Source organism: Gadus chalcogrammus, chromosome 8 (genome assembly GCF_026213295.1).
Source record: "Gadus chalcogrammus isolate NIFS_2021 chromosome 8, NIFS_Gcha_1.0, whole genome shotgun sequence".
NCBI lineage: Eukaryota > Metazoa > Chordata > Actinopteri > Gadiformes > Gadidae > Gadus > Gadus chalcogrammus.
Genome location: NC_079419.1, coordinates 9,203,078 through 9,220,530, shown reverse-complemented (window position 1 = coordinate 9,220,530; position 17,453 = coordinate 9,203,078). Strand labels below are relative to the sequence as shown.

Genomic DNA, 17,453 nt, shown 5'->3' with positions numbered 1-17,453 from the left:
ACACTAGGTGGCAGCGGTGGGATTAGCCGTTTGTTTGTTTAATTTGAAAATTTGAGGTCAATTTACATTTGATGTAAAAAAGTCTTAATTTGGCATGTATTCATCAAAATAAAAAACGCAGCAGTGTAAAAAATACCCAGCCCTATGCTCTGAAAAAATTCGACGGAGTAATTTGCCTTCTAAGATAAATCGCCTTTGTACTAAAAAACAAATTGGCACTAAATAGATGCAATTACGCAGATGGAAAAACATGTCGATGATTGGCATAATTTTGGCTGTGGTTATGGGTTTTAAAACTGAATCATCACGAATGAATCACACGCGCAGAATCGAATCCATCTCTAGGGGAAGCAACAGCGCGCGCCTCCTCTGGTGTGTGGGGGAGGCAGCCACTCAGGACGCGTGTGGGGAGTCACGTGACGCACGGCCGAGTAAACACCAATTGAGTTGAGGCTGGGAGCCGCCAACAGAGCCTCATCTGTACTGCGACTCACTGTTCTCGGAGAGGCTACTCTCCCCCCCCCAAAAAATACCAAAAGACTTGGTTTTCAAACGGATATATACAAAGCGATGTTCTTCTGAGAATTGCGTGACTATGTCACTTAACTGCCGGCCAGGTGAGTTTTATATTTACATGTTTTTTCTTTGCTCGAGAAAAGCACTCACACAAAAGTGGTTGCCAACCAGGCAGCGGACGACCCTGTGGCGGAGCAGCAGAGCGGGTTCACAGCATCCGTTTGATCGCACACCGAACCACCTATGGCACACCTAACGACTATATCACTTAGATCATGTGTCCTTACTCGTCAATAACAATCGGATCCACGCCGTGGTGTTCTGTAAATACATTTGCGGCAGACTATTTAAACTTCCCTCTCGCTGGTGGATTATAGACTATAGGGATCGCTGTATGTCTATGAGGCTCCGCTGGGCCATTTACGTTTCAGATGTTTTAGGTGCTGTCTTGATCATTACTCACTGTCCTCCTTCCCTCCCACACACACCGACTCTTCTCTGTTTAAGCCATCCAGGGACCGGTGCAACGTGATCGGAGGGGCTAGCTGGCTTGGAGTGGCCCTGCCCGGGGGAGGCTGCTGCAGCCCTGGCCGCTGGAATGTTACGGAAGAGCAGTAGTGGCGGTGGAGCAGTGAAGCGGACCCAGGGGCTGCCTCGACACCTCTCCAACCCTAGCACGGGTTTTCTGTCGGCGGGATCCACCAAGACCTGGGATATGGGTCGTGCGTCCAAGAACAACAACCCTCTGAACAGTATTGGGCTCGAGTCCCACATAGTGGGCGCCCCGGGGGTTGACCCGGACTATGTGATGCAGCTGGTAAATGATGTACGGACGTTCGCCGACGTGTTGCTCAACCTGAAGAAGGCCTTCCAATCTAAAGGTCAGTTCAAAACAAATGGAAATCTAATGTGTTGGAAATGGAAGATTGATATTTGTTTGTGGGGTGTGGGGGACATTTTTGCCTCTGCAAATTATACCTAATGGCTGGATGTGAAAGTTCGAAAAGGTTACCTGTTAGTTAATATTAGTGTTGTAAGGCTTTTTAATTGCAATGTGGCTCAGGATTCAAAGCTATTGTATCATCATGTTTATATCCATGTCACTCAGGAGCCTATGTGCAGTCTTTGAAGTTGAGAACTTGAGTAAATTGAAAGGCAATATGACAAGCATGATTGGAAGTTGGCATAATTATAGCACAATAATGCAACAATACACACCATAAATATTTTTTTAAAGTGTGCATTGTCTGGAATGCATTTCACCCTACATAATCACCTGAGGATGTTGATCAACTGAATCATATGAAGCCCGGCGTCACACGTAGATGAAGACGGAATAAATATAAATTAACACACACACACACACACACACACACACACACACACACACACACACACACACACACACACACACACACACACACACACACACACACACACACACACACACACACAGAGAGGACGGGAGTGTCTTGTTGTTCCATTCCTCTGGCTGGAGGAGTCAGGCCTCTTGGAGGGAGGTAGCCTTGGCCCCTGCCTTGCTGAGCACTGCTCCCACACATCACAGAAGCATTCGGGATATTCTCCTCCCTCCCACCCACATCCCCTAACGTTGACTTATTTGGCAGGTGGGGATAAGAAACCCCCTTCCTCTCTCTCTCTCTCTCTCTCTCTCTCTCTTCTCTCCTCTCTCTCTCCTTCTCTCTCTCTTCTCTCTCTCTCTCTCTCTCCTCTCTCTCTCTCTCTCTCTCTCTCTCTCTCTCTCTCTCTCTCTCTTATATCCTTCCCCCTAATTGACCCAAAGTACACCTGTTCAACTCTTTTCCGATATTTTCTCCTGTTTCTTTCACCTCGCTCCGATGGAAGGGTTCGCGTAATTGTTGTAGGCTGTTGTGCCTCTGGTTGTTTGCACAGCCCCCTATTTAAAGTTGTGAGGTCGAGGCCCGAACCAGGTGTTCCAGATCATAACCACAGGCAACGGACGTTAAGGGAGATGTGGGTCAAGGCCAGGAACATCCTGAACTGATGTATGCCTTTGGGGAACACTCAAGGGGACGTAAACGCTGCTCATTTAATCGAGCAGATTTGTTTTAATTAAAGTAAGGCCTGCCTGCTTTGTATTTATTATTATACATTGGTCATGTATTTTAGAGGTCACACGATGCTTGCAAAGCATGGCGTGATGGTTATGTGATTGCATTTGTGTTCCGTGGCATCTCATCTTTTTTTTGACCTCTTTCCAGACAGCCTTTCATCATGTTTCAAACTTTACAAGCCTGTAAAAGCCGCAAAAAACACAGAAAAGCAAAGAAACCGGAAATGACGAGATTTAAACTGGTATTCGAGAGTCTGCATTGTAACAAAGTGTTAAAGACACTTGTAACCTTTCATAGAGATTAAATGTCAGTCTTGCCTAACCTAAAACTTATTTGTTTGGAAAGAAACAAGACATTTCATTTTTTTCTTTCTAATCACAATTTCCTTGGTACAGACTAATATTATTACTGTCAAGATGCTGATAATTTTTTCGGAACCCAACATTGTCCTGTGACTAGGGAATCCAAATGATGCTTTGTCAGTGAAGCCTATCTTGTTGTGTGTGTGTGTGTGTGTGTGTGTGTGTGTGTGTGTGTGTGTGTGTGTGTGTGTGTGTGTGTGTGGTGTGTGTGTGTGTGTGTGTGTGTGTGTGTGTGTGTGTGTGTGAACATCCCTAAGTGGACTAGATTAACATCTTGTTTGTAATGGTCTGAAGCCTAGGCATGTCACATGGTCAAGAAAGAGAATCCCACACACAGACAGCTATGTTCTCTCTTTGGGTCTAGGACAATTACCTGAGCCAGACTTGATCTATTTATTTCTTTAAAGACGGCAAATCTGAAGAAATGCTTATTTCAGAAATATGCTGTTTAAGATCACGACCAATGTCCAACCCTTCACAAATTTGTCTACCCTCTATAGCAAACCAAACCTCTTTAATAACATGAAAAAACTAAAGGGAATGTGTACATGCAAGAACGACTTGTGTTGAATCCCCACATGCGGAAAACCTTAAAAAAGTATACATTTGGTACTAAATTCGCTGGAGAAAATTGTGTACTTAAAGGTTACTCAGTGTGGTACTTTTTTGGACCAGTCTGCTGCTTTTGTATCACATGGGAATGGAACTAATGAAAAGGAAGGCAGACGAGGGTGGGGGTCCTCTCTGCTGCATACTTGGCCGCGGTGTAATGTTGTGCGATCTGCAGAGTGCGTCAACATCTCGCTCCGCAGGGAAGTCCGTCCGCACGGCGGGTTTTCCATGCGGCCTAAGAAAGCTGAGAACAGCATAAACACAGTGGAGGAGGTGGGCAGGCCCATGCCAGCGTCCGTGTTATTCCACGCATATTTTGTGCGAGGTCCAGTGTGAAAAAACAACAGCGTAACGTGCACCCCTCCAAAAATTCCCACCCTAAAACGTTTCACTCCGTCGCGTCCTCCCCGAGTGCTGACGCCGAACGCCAAGCGCTAGCTCAGCATGTCGTTGTTTTCCTTCTTCCTTAACACAACCTTAAGGCGCACCACAGCCGGAGGCAATGCCCAAGCAAAACATGCTTTGGTTGGGAGAGCTACAAACCGCGTCGCGAGCGGACCAGAACGGCCACATTCGTTACACCCATGGAGAAACACCCACAGACCCCTGTGGTCAGAGTCGGGGTGAAGATGTTGTCTTTACGATCCCCCTTTTGCTCCCGTGAGAGCAGGGCCATGATAAGGTGCGTGATCACCAATAATGGAGCTGTCAAGGAGCCAAGAATGCGGGGCAGTAGGAGTTGCGCCTGATTGGATCTGGATGACCCCCCCCCCCCCCCCCCCTATGTAGCCCAGTAGCCATGCCCCCTGTTGGGTCAAGATAATCTTTGTCTTCTTCCACGGTCCACCAACGCCCGCCATTGACCCCTCGGTCCGCTCCGTCTCACGCCCCGGGGGCTCCGGGCCTCGTCGTTATGCGTCTTGAATTTGCCGCAGAATTGGAGGCGACTTTTTAGTGTGGGATTGAAGCGGGCTGGAGCGAGGGGCGTTGAACAACAAGTGTGGCCCTACTTTCATTAACATCCCTTGGCCGAGCAGGAGTTTCTTCCTCCCCTCCCCCAGTGCTCCCGTGAGGAGTGGATTTGGAGGAGTAGTAGGGCCAACGGAAAATGAAAGAGGTGGTTGGGGGGAAACAATATGACAGCCGGGCGTTAGACACAAAGTCCAGCAAGAAGTAACAATCGTTTACAAAAGGGTTGTTCAATTGCAGACCATCAAAGTCAAACCTAGCTCACCCTTTTGTGGCATACTATGCTTACTTTTTACATTGGCACATTCGAATGTTTACAATCTAAGCTAAAGAAGTAACGGATAACGGAACAACCGTAGGGACAATAAACCTTTAATTTGGGAATACAGGGAATGCCAAAGCAGATGACCTTTTTTATTTTAATTTCAGAAGGCTGTGATTCGGTTATTCAGAGATGGAAAAAGCCTGGCTAATGGTTTAAATCTGGATGAAAAGAGAGCTCTCCATACACAGTGGAGCGGCCGGCCCCCTCCCATCCCCCTCCTCTTCCACATACTCTGCATTCCTTTTAAACAAATGTTCACTTGTAGCTATAGTGTCTTCAAGAGCCCCATGTGGAAGGTGTGAAGCAGATTGTCTGGGAAAATGGGGAAATACAATTGCAATTCAACCTCCACATACTGGTCATTCTATTTCTTTACAAAGTATACATGTTTACATCGAAACGGTTGAGAAGGAAGAATATGCTACACTTTGTAGCTGAATAAAATGGTGCCAGTAGATGTTACCGTCATCCATTTAAACTTTAAATAAACATAGAAAATCAGGTCCTCGGTGTGAACTGAACATCGAGAAGCTGACTTGGGTAATAATTGTGTTGTTTTTACTGATGAATGCAAGGAGCAGAAAAAAAGAGTTTCCTCTTCAAGGGCATACAGCCTATAGCTTCTCTTTCACAATCTCTTAAGATGCCTCACATAGTTCTGAAATGCTCAGTGGTTTTCCCCCCGTTCTCAAGCCCAAGAAGCTGAGGAATGTATGCTGAGCTGCCGGCAGTTGGAAATATGGATTTTTTTTTTTGTGGAGGCCCATGAGGTTGGATGAGACTACAGCAACAGCATATACTTAAAGGGCTTTTTATGCAGTTAGAGCAGTAGAGATAAGCGCCGAAAGGCCCTCTCGGCCCTCTGGGGTTTGGTTCTCCTGGAAAGTCCTGGTTTTAACCACCACACCCCAGGCGCAATTGGAATAAACAACAGTTTTCCGCTTATGAGATGAGCAACCGTCTCACAGCGTGTTTGCTTATCTCAACGTTTGGGGCTTATTTGCTCAATGTATAGCGGGACTGTACAGTGCTTCGCAGATACTGTACTACCACTATTGCTCTGTTGAGCTGAGGAAGAGACTGACCGTGGCAGGTGGACCTGACCTAATCTCTCTTCCACCCTTATTTTCTCCCCACTAGTTTCATCACAACGCTGATAAACTCCTGCGCCGCTCCAGAAGAGCTGTTTTGTTCTGTCTCCTCCTTCTGTACCGCTGTCTGTCCTACACTAACTAATGTAGGCCTAATGCGTAACAAAGGCCTGATGTATTAAGAGCGATTAACCACTAACCCAAACCGTTTATACCTCCTTTATTGACACAAGTGGTGCCATTGGTTTATTTTAATTTAAGTAAATTTCGTTTTTTAATTTGAGCTTAAACTTTGAATTAAAAAAAAGTCTCCAGTCATCACGCGGCAAACTATGGGGTACTCCCTCCCAGTGAAAAGTGCTACCATGCCTGCCAAAGTGGCCACTTCACAAACGGTTTGCGGGTGGTGCCTTTCCTCGGAAGAAAAGACAAATCCTTGCCCTTAATGGTTTAATGGCCTGCTCCTCTTGTGAGGTGAAAAAGGAGAGAGATTTGTTGGACAGTCTACTCCTCCACGGATGCCGAGAGATGTTTCTCTGTGGAAGCCTGTGGTCGGGTTGTGTTTACTGGGTGAGGATTTATGGTTATTAGCCCCAGAACCTTGGCACCAGAGAGAAGCCACGGTGAGGGTTGAGCTGTGCCCCACGGTTCTCCCTGCTACAGGGAGCCCACATGGGGGCCTTTTGGGGTGGACCCCCTGAAATTTACAACCGTGAATGCATGTGTGGCGCTGAGGCAGCTACACACAGCGCTCATTTGTAAGGCCAAGTGCAGCCCAACCTCTGTGGAACACACACGCAGATTTCCTCAAACAGTGTGCAGCCTGTTGAATGTGCTTATCTTTGACTTTATGCAAAGGCAAAATGATAATAACCAGGGGCTATGTTTTTTGTTTTACACTTAACAAATTATTAAGAAGGAAAAGAGAATACTTTTTAAATTGAATGAATACATTAGGTAACCAGAAGCTCCTTTGCAAGACACATCCACAGTCTGATATTGTGTGGTAGTATAAGGCTACATGTGGAAAAATACAACCTATTTACCTATCAATGTTGTTATTCTCCTTTCAGTTGCATATCACCTTTCAGACAAAGGTATTGTGATACCAGAATATTTCTCTGTCCGTCTGCCTATTGTACAGTCATTCATAGATGTTGAATTATCTCAAGGAGTAAGTCTGGCCTTTGGGGCAAAATCTCAGCCCTCAAAAAATGCAGTTATCTAGAGTTCAGGTAGCTGGCTGTTTATGGATAGCCTGCTGTTTACTGTCTGCCGGATGCCTAGAGGGAGCCCTCTCTCACTGTCCAAACAAGGCGGGGGATGACGACGACTCGGCTAGGCACCCAGTAAAGCTGCATTTGCTTAGTTAAGTAAGGGGCTTGAGAAGGTGGTTTAAATAGAACCCTGACCAAACCAGCCCACCTGTTGCAGATCACGTTGCGGTCATCTCAGCGGTGCCAACGAGTTACTGGCTACTGGGAGCTTTCCATCTTGGTATTTGAGTCCAGACAATGTTACTGTTTGAGGAAAAGGTAAAACGACACCTGACCAAATCCTGTCTTGTATTGGGTTGACTGATTTAAGTTATAGAATATCAATATCGTGATGTAAAGCCCCATTCACACATGCACTGCAACCCTGAATTTATCCAGACCTGGAGGAGATGTATGTGAGAATGTAAATGTCAGTTGAACCGGACGATAAAAATATTTTTTTCCCTGCCAGCTCCTGAGTAAAAGTCTGAGTAATGTCTGATTTAGCTCATGTGTGAATAGCGCAGGTCATTAGAATGGAGGAATCACAGCGATTAGATCCGCTTCTATATACTCCATTACAGTTGGGTGGCCAAAAATGCAAAGAAGAGGAAGAATTCCCAGCGAGTGTTGATAACATTTCTATCATGCAACTGGCGTGCAAATGCATGTAGTATTGATATCGACACATCAACCCACAAACAAAATGCTGTGATTTCTGAAGTAACCTTTTAAGTCATGTCCTGCCTCCTGCATACTTCTTCCAGGCACAATCCCTCAGCGAACACAAAGGGGAATGTTTCCAGTATGCTCCTGCTGGGAGCATACATGTGTGAGAGGGCAACTCCGGAAAATGTCCAGCCCTGATTCCTTCGACAATTGAGTTCATATGCTTTAGATTCGGTATTGACTCCCTCCTCGTTTTCCTGAGCCTAACTTTTCTCATGGCGAAACAGACGATTAAATGAAGTTAAATGTCGCCATGTTTCAAGGCATTGGGCATAGAATAAAAGGTAAAAAAATCCACATCTACTTCGCCATGTTTATGAGCTTGTTCTCCTGCTTCCACCTGGATGGGCTCATCTCTCCGGGACGAAATGAGTCAGTTGGCTCCAAACACCAAGACGGCTGTCACCATCATGGAATGGGGCGGATGGATCCCGAGTGAATGGGAACCGCCCTCTGGGCCTTAAGTCCACTGTTTTAGTTGTGGGATTAAGCAAGGCTTCCAGCCCGTCAAGTCATCCGCCCATCCTCACCCTCCCTCGAAGGGAGAGCCAGAGAGGTGCAGACAGGGGCGCGTCGTCGAGGCTCCGGGGAGCACGACTTCCTGGGGGCCTCTACGGTTGTCCCCGGGGCCCCTTCTCCCAGGAATAACGCCTGGTCACCAGACATCTGCCGGGGCGTGCCTGCTTCACCTGGAAGGGTCTTGCGTGTCCAGACAGGATATTTGATTGCCTGTTGTTGCCAGCTGGAGAGGAGGGCAGGGGGGGGGGGCTGGAAGTGGCTTTTTTCCCTCCCCACATTGTCCTACCTGACGCACGTGAAGACGGAAGAAAACAATGGGATCTCCCCACCAAGCTGACAGCAGGTTTACGGGAAGACTTAAGAGGGCTTGAAAGGCATATATTAAGCTCTGTTGTTGGCCTACTTTCTGTCATCTTGGTATTGTCGAAGGACACAAGATTAAGTCCACCCAAACTTTTGTTATCCTAAGAAGATCTTCCAGTTTAGAATTGGGTTGAAACTGAGACCGGAGGTATAACCACACACACGTTCTTAATTACTATTATACAATGACATCGTTAATTACTTGATCCTGATGAGTGAATCATGATCCATGGGTGTGCATTATTCTTCAATGCAGGGACACCTCTGCCTTTCTACAGTTTCACATCAATGCGCTCAAATCCAAACAGACTTTTTGCTGATGACACAAACACAATTTGTGCCACTCCTCGGGATATTTATATTTCAGCTGATTGAAGTCCGTAGGAAATGATGAAAGTTGTAGATGGAAGTAACTCATATTTAGTGATTGTTGGATGGTAACTGTGGTTTAAGCGTAATAAACCACTCCGGGGTCTCCTGTTACTGGAAAATACTGTACATCAGGGGAGGTGATGAGGCCGTGGAAAGGCACGGTCAGATAACCACCCCATAGTGGGTTATTCCTTACATATTCAATAGTGCTGAAGTGATTCAGTTGATGAAACAATACGTTTTAAATTTGTTAACATCTGTTAAAATTCAAATCTGCTGCTTATGGTTTTTGAAATGCTTTTCTCATCAAATCAAAGTTAAAACCTGAAACCACTTCTGCTGCTGGAAAGCCTAGTATATAAAAGGTCTAATATTGAATGTGATCATATGAGGTTGAAATCCATATTTTGACAGATATTATGATTTCATGACCTCAGAATCCCAGGAGCAAACCATAATGGAGCTGATTAGATGAGATTCCTGCGATCAAAATAGGGCATCAGATCATCTGTCCCCGCTGTGTAGAAGGTGGGCCAGTATTGTACCATGATGTGTGTGTGTTTGTGTGTATGCGCGTGTGTGTTTGGCTGGGTCTTTCATTGAAACAATGCCACCAGGCCCCACGCTACACCGCCTGTTATCTCCCCCGCCACAAAGGCCCGCCTCCGCGCGGCCTTCCCACAATCGCCAACACATTTCCAGCGAGCAGCTTTTTTGATGCCATTGTTGTGACAAAAGCAATTTGCGGCCGCGGCTAGATGTGGTGTGCCCCGGCGCTGGGCTGACAATGAGACGGTTCACTGGCCATTCTACCAGCCCCTCGACGAGCTGTCTTTTCCACCCCAGCGAGTACACGTCAGACCCCCTCTTTACACCACTCGTCAACGGCAGCCCGATTCGCACCCAAACCGGTCCTACTGTTTTGATGATGATCAGTGTCGTTAAGTTGGCGTTATTTTTCCCCCCAAATTGAATCTGTTGCCGTTTATTGTGGTTTTTCTTTTGTGGGTGGCCGTTTAAGTGTGATCTAAACAGCCTAATTATATTGAGTCTGTAGTGACCCAGAAGGGCTTCAGCTGGTTTTGCTTAGCTTCACAGCTGTCTTTGTGTGTGTGTGTGTGTGTGTGTGTGTGTGTGTGTGTGTGTGTGGGTGTGGTGTGTGTGTGTGTGTGTGTGTGTGTGTGTGTGTGTGTGTGTGTGTGTGTGTGTGTGTGTGTGTGTATGCGTGTGCAAACAATATATATTTCTTCAGTCAACGTTTATTGAAACCTATTGTAGTCGGAGGGATTGGTGCTTTTAAAGTTAGACTTTCCCACTATTATTCAAACGAACACGACGACACCAACAACATTCTGTTCACCCTAGTTCCCTACATCCATTCACAATAACGGGAACTTCTACACGCTTCTCTCAGATAGGTTGAGGGTTAACGGGATTCAAAGCCCCGGTTTGGTAGCCTTGTGAATGACATCCTGCCTCGCAGCACGCTCCCGGTCAGCGTCCACCTTTTGTCATTCAAAACCAAAGACCCTCAGGTGTGCCAAACTCCATGGCCGGCCCCACTCTCATGTGCTAATCAGCGGCCGCCGCGTTTCCTCCGGCCTGAAAGGCATCAAACGCCGTTGTTCCCGCTGGAAACACCAGCCGACCACAACTGAGAGAGGGAGGGATTAGAGCGAGGTGATGATGGTCTTTTAATGAAGGTCCTTTGTCGGCCTCGGTATAAGAGCGGAGACTTCAAAAGGGGTGGGCGGTGGTGGGAGTTGAGGGGGGTCAGAGACCTTTCCCCCTGGGGGCTAGCCACCTCGGCCCAACGACGTGGTGACGGCCTGTAATCATGAGGCGGTGAGGGTCAAAGGGATATCGCCTTCAGCCCAGGGAAGGGGCTTCAGGTTACGAGTCCAGCATCTCAAGGAGGGATCAAATCAATTCAATTGGTTTTATCCCTCTGAGTTCAATTAACTTTGATCAAATGAAAGTGGTGGTAAGATGACATCATGTGCTACAAACCTGGGTGCTACTGATTGGCTCTTGGATATTCTCTGGGTTAGGGTTTGGGGGGGGGGGGGGGGGGGGGGGGGGGGGGGTGGGGGTGTGTGTGTGTGTGTGTGTGTGGTGTGTGTGTGTGTGTGTGTGTGTGTGTGTGTGTGTGTGTGTGTGTGTGTGTGTGTGTGTGTGTGGCTGTTCTGTATCACATAGAGGAGGCTAGAACTTTTGGCGGTGGAATGGGTGTGGGTTCGATACACACACACACACACACACACACACACACACACACACACACACACACACACACACACACACACACACACACACACACACACACACACACACACAGTCATCTAATTTCGACGGCCCCTGTAAATCCTTTTAACTTCACCATAAACTACGCCTCCCGTCCCAACCCGCTACGTCAGCGGTGCGGCCTTGATTCAAACCAGACGGGCCGCTTGTTGTGCACAGCCCTGTGTGTAAAACAGCCAGTTAGACGTGAACTCACCTGTTGACTGATTGCCAGCACATAGCTGTATATTACGCACTGCAACATAAGCCTATCCAACTGGCTTTGTTGGTGGCATGGTTCCCATGCCAAGATTAAATTTCTTTCATGTTCCTTTTTGTTGATGCCGTCGTTTCTAATTTGTGTTTTATTAGGTTTATTTTGGAACGTAACTGTGCATTTTAAAGGCGTGCTTGGTTTTGTGGCTAAATTTAGATTTAAACCTTGCAGTGTGAAGAAAGCTTGGGCATCCAGCACTGCAGTTAGTTTTTTTATTTGAGTTCAATTCCGCTAGGATAAAGTTGTGCGATCTAAAGAAGTCAGTTTAAAGTTCAGACTTTATTGCATTTCATTACATGACAACGTTCAACAGACACTTTCATCATTACAAGGCCTCTGAAGATAGTGGGGGGAACAACGTCAGACTCACGAGTCACAACAACGAGTTGCATACCGTTTGTTTTTTTAAGTTTGGCAAGTTCACACAAAGACTTTCTATTAAAATGCATCCGTCATCCAAACCCTGTGTTTTCTTATCTGCATACAAGGATTTTGACTCCTCTCAGGTATACTGCCTCGGTGTCTCTCATAGTTTAGTGACATAAGAAGACAGCTAGGGGATTATTCAAAACACCTCGAGGAATTCTCTTACGTCATGCATGCATTACTTCCTCCACAATTCACCCATCACATTTTTCTGTCATTTCATTCTAACTGTTCCACGTTACAATGAGATCCTCAGTTTTAATCGTATTCCCCTTTTGTATTATTTAAGCTATAGGACCTCTGCGATATCTGTGCGTCGTGTTATGTCCTGTTGGATGTCTGCCATTGCTGTAATGGCAATTGCTTTCAAGGACAATAAAGATCTTCTGAAACGGAACCTGAGTCAGAAAGTCTTCAAAAGGCATACCTCTACTTGGTTATCTGCTCCCTCATTAGGACAGAATACATTTTTGTCATAGCCCAACGACAGTGGGGGTAGAAGCGAGCATGCATGCAGGTGTAATCAGAAGGCGTTGGGGGCATTCTTTCGTGTCGTCCTCTGGTGTTTTGCTTAAAAGAAAGGCTTTGCCTCAAGAGTTTACGCAGACAGCTGTAGGACAAAGAAACCAGTCTGCGCTAGGACGGAGACACCGGCTATGTCATTTGAGTCATGTCTTCCTTCACATTTTCACAACTGAAAACGGCAGGAAAGGAAGATCTTTATCAGGACAACAATGTGGGTAAAGGTTGAACAAGTCAACCTGTCGTGATTCCTAATTTAATTAGTTTTTGAGGGGGTCTCAGTCAGGGGTTAATTCAGTCGTTCATTACAGTGAGGGCAGTAGGGTTGTTGCTCGGGCACCATGCAAATATTGGGGTTTGCACTATATTTGTAACCCCCCTAACCCCTTACTTCCTCTTTACCTTGTTGACAGCTTGTTTGGCTATTTTAATAGTTAGTCTGTGTGTGCGTGTGCGTTTCTGCTTGAATACATGTGCAATCCATGTTAAACAGATGGGTTGCAACATAGTGCATACATATTGGTGGTGGTTAGTGAGGTCCCCCCTTCACTTTAGGCGTCTTTGAGTGTTATTAATTATTATTTTTTCATGTTTAACCTCTGTTTTCCTTTTATTCCTAGTCTGTTTTACATAGTTTTGAATGATGACTATATGCTCTGTAAGGGGACCTTGGGTGTCTTGAAAGGCGCCTCTAAATTAAATGTATTATTATTATTATTATTATTATAGTGTCTTGCTGCAACAAGACACTATGTCTTGTTGCACGATTCGAAGGTCTTACAGCACGATTCGAAAATAAGTGTCATAGCATTCCCTCACTGTTACCGTCATACCATGTGCTTGCATGAGCATGCAGATGAGAAAACACTAGAATTTGAATTAATATTATGATTAGCTCTGTAGGTGAAAGATAGACATGGAACAGATGATTACAGGTGATGACTCGTATGTCATAATCACAATAGTCTGGCTGAACGGAAGTGGACAGCGACTATTGCCTAGCGTCGGATTTCACCGCTACTCCTCCCCTTCCGGTTGCTGGCGTTCCCGTATTGTGCTCCCCCTCAACCTCGGAAACTAGGCAGTATGGCGAGTCTTGAAGAGGACTTTGACGGCGCTGTAAAGTAGGCATGTTTGGCTCTTTCCGTCGAAAATTGCAAAGAACTGCAAAAGATTTGCTTACAGCATTTGCTGAGGAAGAAAGATGTTCTATTTTGCGTGGACACCGCTGCTGCTTCCCGGGCTTAGCCCCGCCCTAGACGATTGTGATTGGTTTTAAAGAAATAAAAACAGGCCCGCCCAGTTTCCCCACGGATAGGCGAATCGAGGTAGTGTGGTTCCAGACCATTCTACGTGCTGTCGTTTGGTCTGGCTTTGAGACTATAATCACAAAGACAAATCAAACCCAATGGTACGGCCACACCAACCGCGTTACTCGCGTTGGATAACGCGAGTAACGCGCCTAACCTGACGCTTGATCATTGTGTTGGTTCAACGCTTCCAACGCGTCAACGCGCCAACGCAGCTAGATGAGTCCATGTCCATGCAAGTGAACGGAGCGTTCCCTCTTCGTCATAACTATCAAACCAAACATCCTTCACATTCACCGAGCGAACATTATGAAAGTAAAACACACATTTCTCGCTAATTTTTTTTCCATAAACGCATTTAATGGCGTAACTATGTTACTATTTCCACCCAGAATAAAGAAAGCGCCCCCCCCCCCTCTCTCTCTCCACACAGAGCTCCAGGAGGGTCTGCAGCCCACGGTGCAGGAACGCCTGGCCGAGCTGCTTCGAGTCCTGAAGGCCGTCATCGGCAAACACCCCTCGCTCAACTCGACGGACATCCTGGGAGCTGCCGGAACGGTCATCGCAAGGGTCAAAGGTCAGCCCCCGCTACTCTATCTGGAGTGGATGCGCACACACCAACACAGACATACAGACGGACAGACAGCGGGTGATGTTGACACGTGTTGACATGGGGGGGGCGGGGGGGCATGGCATTGTAGTTCTGCAGATCAGTTCAGGGGGTCCTTTGCATCGCTCCAGACTGACACTGACTGAACCTCTCTCACACGTATTCTCTCGACTTGGTTCGTCCATTGTTTTCAAATTGACGTAGAGTAGAAATGTTTTGTTTAGTGTTTTTTATTCAATAAAGATGATACACACCATAACTGCTTCCATGCAAGAGGAACATGAATGTAATGAATACGCAAGCAGGGTGATGACCAACAAGGATAAAATTCATTTTTTTCACTCGGCCTCTTCAGTACAGGTGTAATTTGCATTCCGCACTCCTGCGACATGGTGACAGGATGGCATCCTGTCACCATAAAGCCCCATTCTCTGCCTTTTGTTCAGACCAGCGTCCGTGTGTGTATACGTGCGTGTGTACGTGTGCATGTGTCTGTTTGGGTGTGTCTCTGGCTGTCTGCTGATCCACCTGCCCTATCTCCACATCTGAAACACAATTCAGACCTAAGAATGCATGTCATCGCCACACTGACTTTGTGAGCGATGCCCGGAATGCCCAAAAAGATGGATAAGTAAATAGCCAAGACACTAACGGCGGGTGTAGTCGCTACAGGGGGAACAGAAAACAACTTCTTTGTTTGATCTCAGAGCAGGAAATGGACACACTCGGACGACTGACCTCATGTACACATGAAGGCATGAACTACATCCGTCTCTCTCTATCCCGAAAGATGTTTGCCAGTGCGTGGCAGCCCCACAGAACTTGGCATCGTGGTACCCCGGTGAGATCACTCTGACGCATGGTAGTTCCCATCCACCAGGGGGGGGCTTACAAGCCCCTCAATCTGTGGAGCCCGACCCGCCAGCATGTAACTCAAAACCCCGGAGCATAAAGGGGACAGTGAGCCGGGCTGAAAGGGAGAGTGGAGGGGCGGCACCGGGGGGGTGTAAAGAGCCATGAATCAGCAGGAGACCCGCGGAGACCTCCGGAGACCCCCGCTGAATGGCTGGGACGATGGTGGGGCCTGTGCGACGGCGTTCCTCCAGAGTGCTTTCCCTTGTTCCCCCCCGTGTTCCCGGTCGCCAGAGCTTTGATCCCAGGGTGTGATCGCTTGGGCCCTCCACTCTTTGAACGACTGCCAGGAATTCAGGGGGAAAACAAGAAGGAGAAGAAGTAGAAGAAAAACAGTCCCCACTAAAACATGCTTTGGATGGAATGTCTCAGCTTCCATTCCTACCAGCGGATTACTGCTTAAATAATAGAAGATACACATTTATATCTGTTACACACACACACACACACACACACACACACACACACACACACACACACACACACACACACACACACACACACACACACACACACACACACACACACACACACACACACGCACACACAGGGAGAGAAAGTGTCAAAAAGCACACGTAAACCCCGGCTGCCTGGACGCACAAAGCTTCATTGTCTGCGGTGTTGCATTGTACAATGTTTGTCTTTGCCCACTGGTTATGTTACTTCTGCAGATTTAATCTTTGAACCAACTATCGTCCGTTCAAACCACATTCAAGGCCTCCTCATTCTCGGGCTCAATCTTCTTAAGTTTCCATTCCTTCTCACCTTACGGTAATCTCAAGGCCAACGCAATAAAAATATCAACTTTCTCGAGTAATTGAAATTCTTGCCTTGTTCTCTCCGCCATCTTTGTCTTGAGGAGATCAGCGTGCATCTCGTCCAGGCAAAGATGGCGTAGAGAACAAGGCAGGAATTGAATCTGTTTACTGCGGTGCATCTCTGGCCTTGAATCGAGGAATCATAATATTTCCACTGTTTTTTATTGTGCTTGCTTATCGGACAGCTGCTGGATCAGTCTCATGGTTACGTGAGGTATGAACTCCAGGGGTATTTATTTGACTGGTGTTAACAATCTTTTGTTATTGCTTGTAATGTAGGAGTAGTAGGCCTATACCTCATTCAATGGCACATTACTCATTATTAAGATGGTTTATAAGCATGAAATGCTTGAATACACAAACGCCTGCAGGAATTATATGTTAGACAGTTGGATTATACACACATTGTGTGTAGGCCTACAGCTCGTGTTTCTAGTATTTTTCACTTTTATTTTTTGCAGACAGAGAATAACAAAGCTAATCTCCAAGCACTGATTATTGTTTTGTTCGTTCAGATGTGAAATAAGTGTCTGATAACTGGATTTCCTAATCACTTTACATCACATTCATTATAAGTGCGTTTGCTGACGAAAGAAGTGAATACTTTTTTTGTATACTGGAAATGCGTCGCTGGCACAATTAGTCGACTCACAAAGCACAATGACAGCTCATCCATCAGACGTTTGGTTCGACGCCTTAACCGTGCCAGTTAAGTGTACAATTAGTCAGTGGGGGCCTTGCACTTGACATGGTGGTTCCCATATAACAACGGTTCCTAGAGAGGGGGGGCAGGGCCGGGGGGGTGTCAGCACTCTAGAATCATTGTTATGAGACTCGCAGGATGTCCTGAGGAAGAAGCCAGCGCTCCCGCTCCGAGGCCCCGGGGCCTGGGAATGGGAATAGCAGCGCTCCAGTGGCAGGGTAGGCCAGCACCACCAGCACACTGGCTGCTCCACTCCCCACAACTTTCGGGTGACCCCACCTAATTCGTAGAGGGGACATATTTATTCGCGCTCCAGGTTTGCCCGCAGGAAGCGCCGATGACGGAGTCCGTTGGAGGGTTAGGAGTTGATGTCTTTCCATTA

At 46.7% G+C, this 17,453-nt stretch overlaps 1 protein-coding gene across 1 annotated transcript in view; it reads left to right on the top strand.

Annotated features, from left to right (window-relative positions):
* The first annotated feature begins 325 nt into the window (after nt 1-325).
* LOC130387280 (rho GTPase-activating protein 29-like) overlaps nt 326-17,453 on the top strand; it is a 35,263-nt gene continuing 18,135 nt past the window's right edge. Inside the window, 3 exon segments of the mRNA XM_056596299.1 lie at nt 326-617; nt 1,024-1,397; nt 14,462-14,605. Coding sequence (XP_056452274.1) covers nt 1,115-1,397; nt 14,462-14,605 — 427 coding nt within the window. The 5' untranslated portion in view covers nt 326-617; nt 1,024-1,114.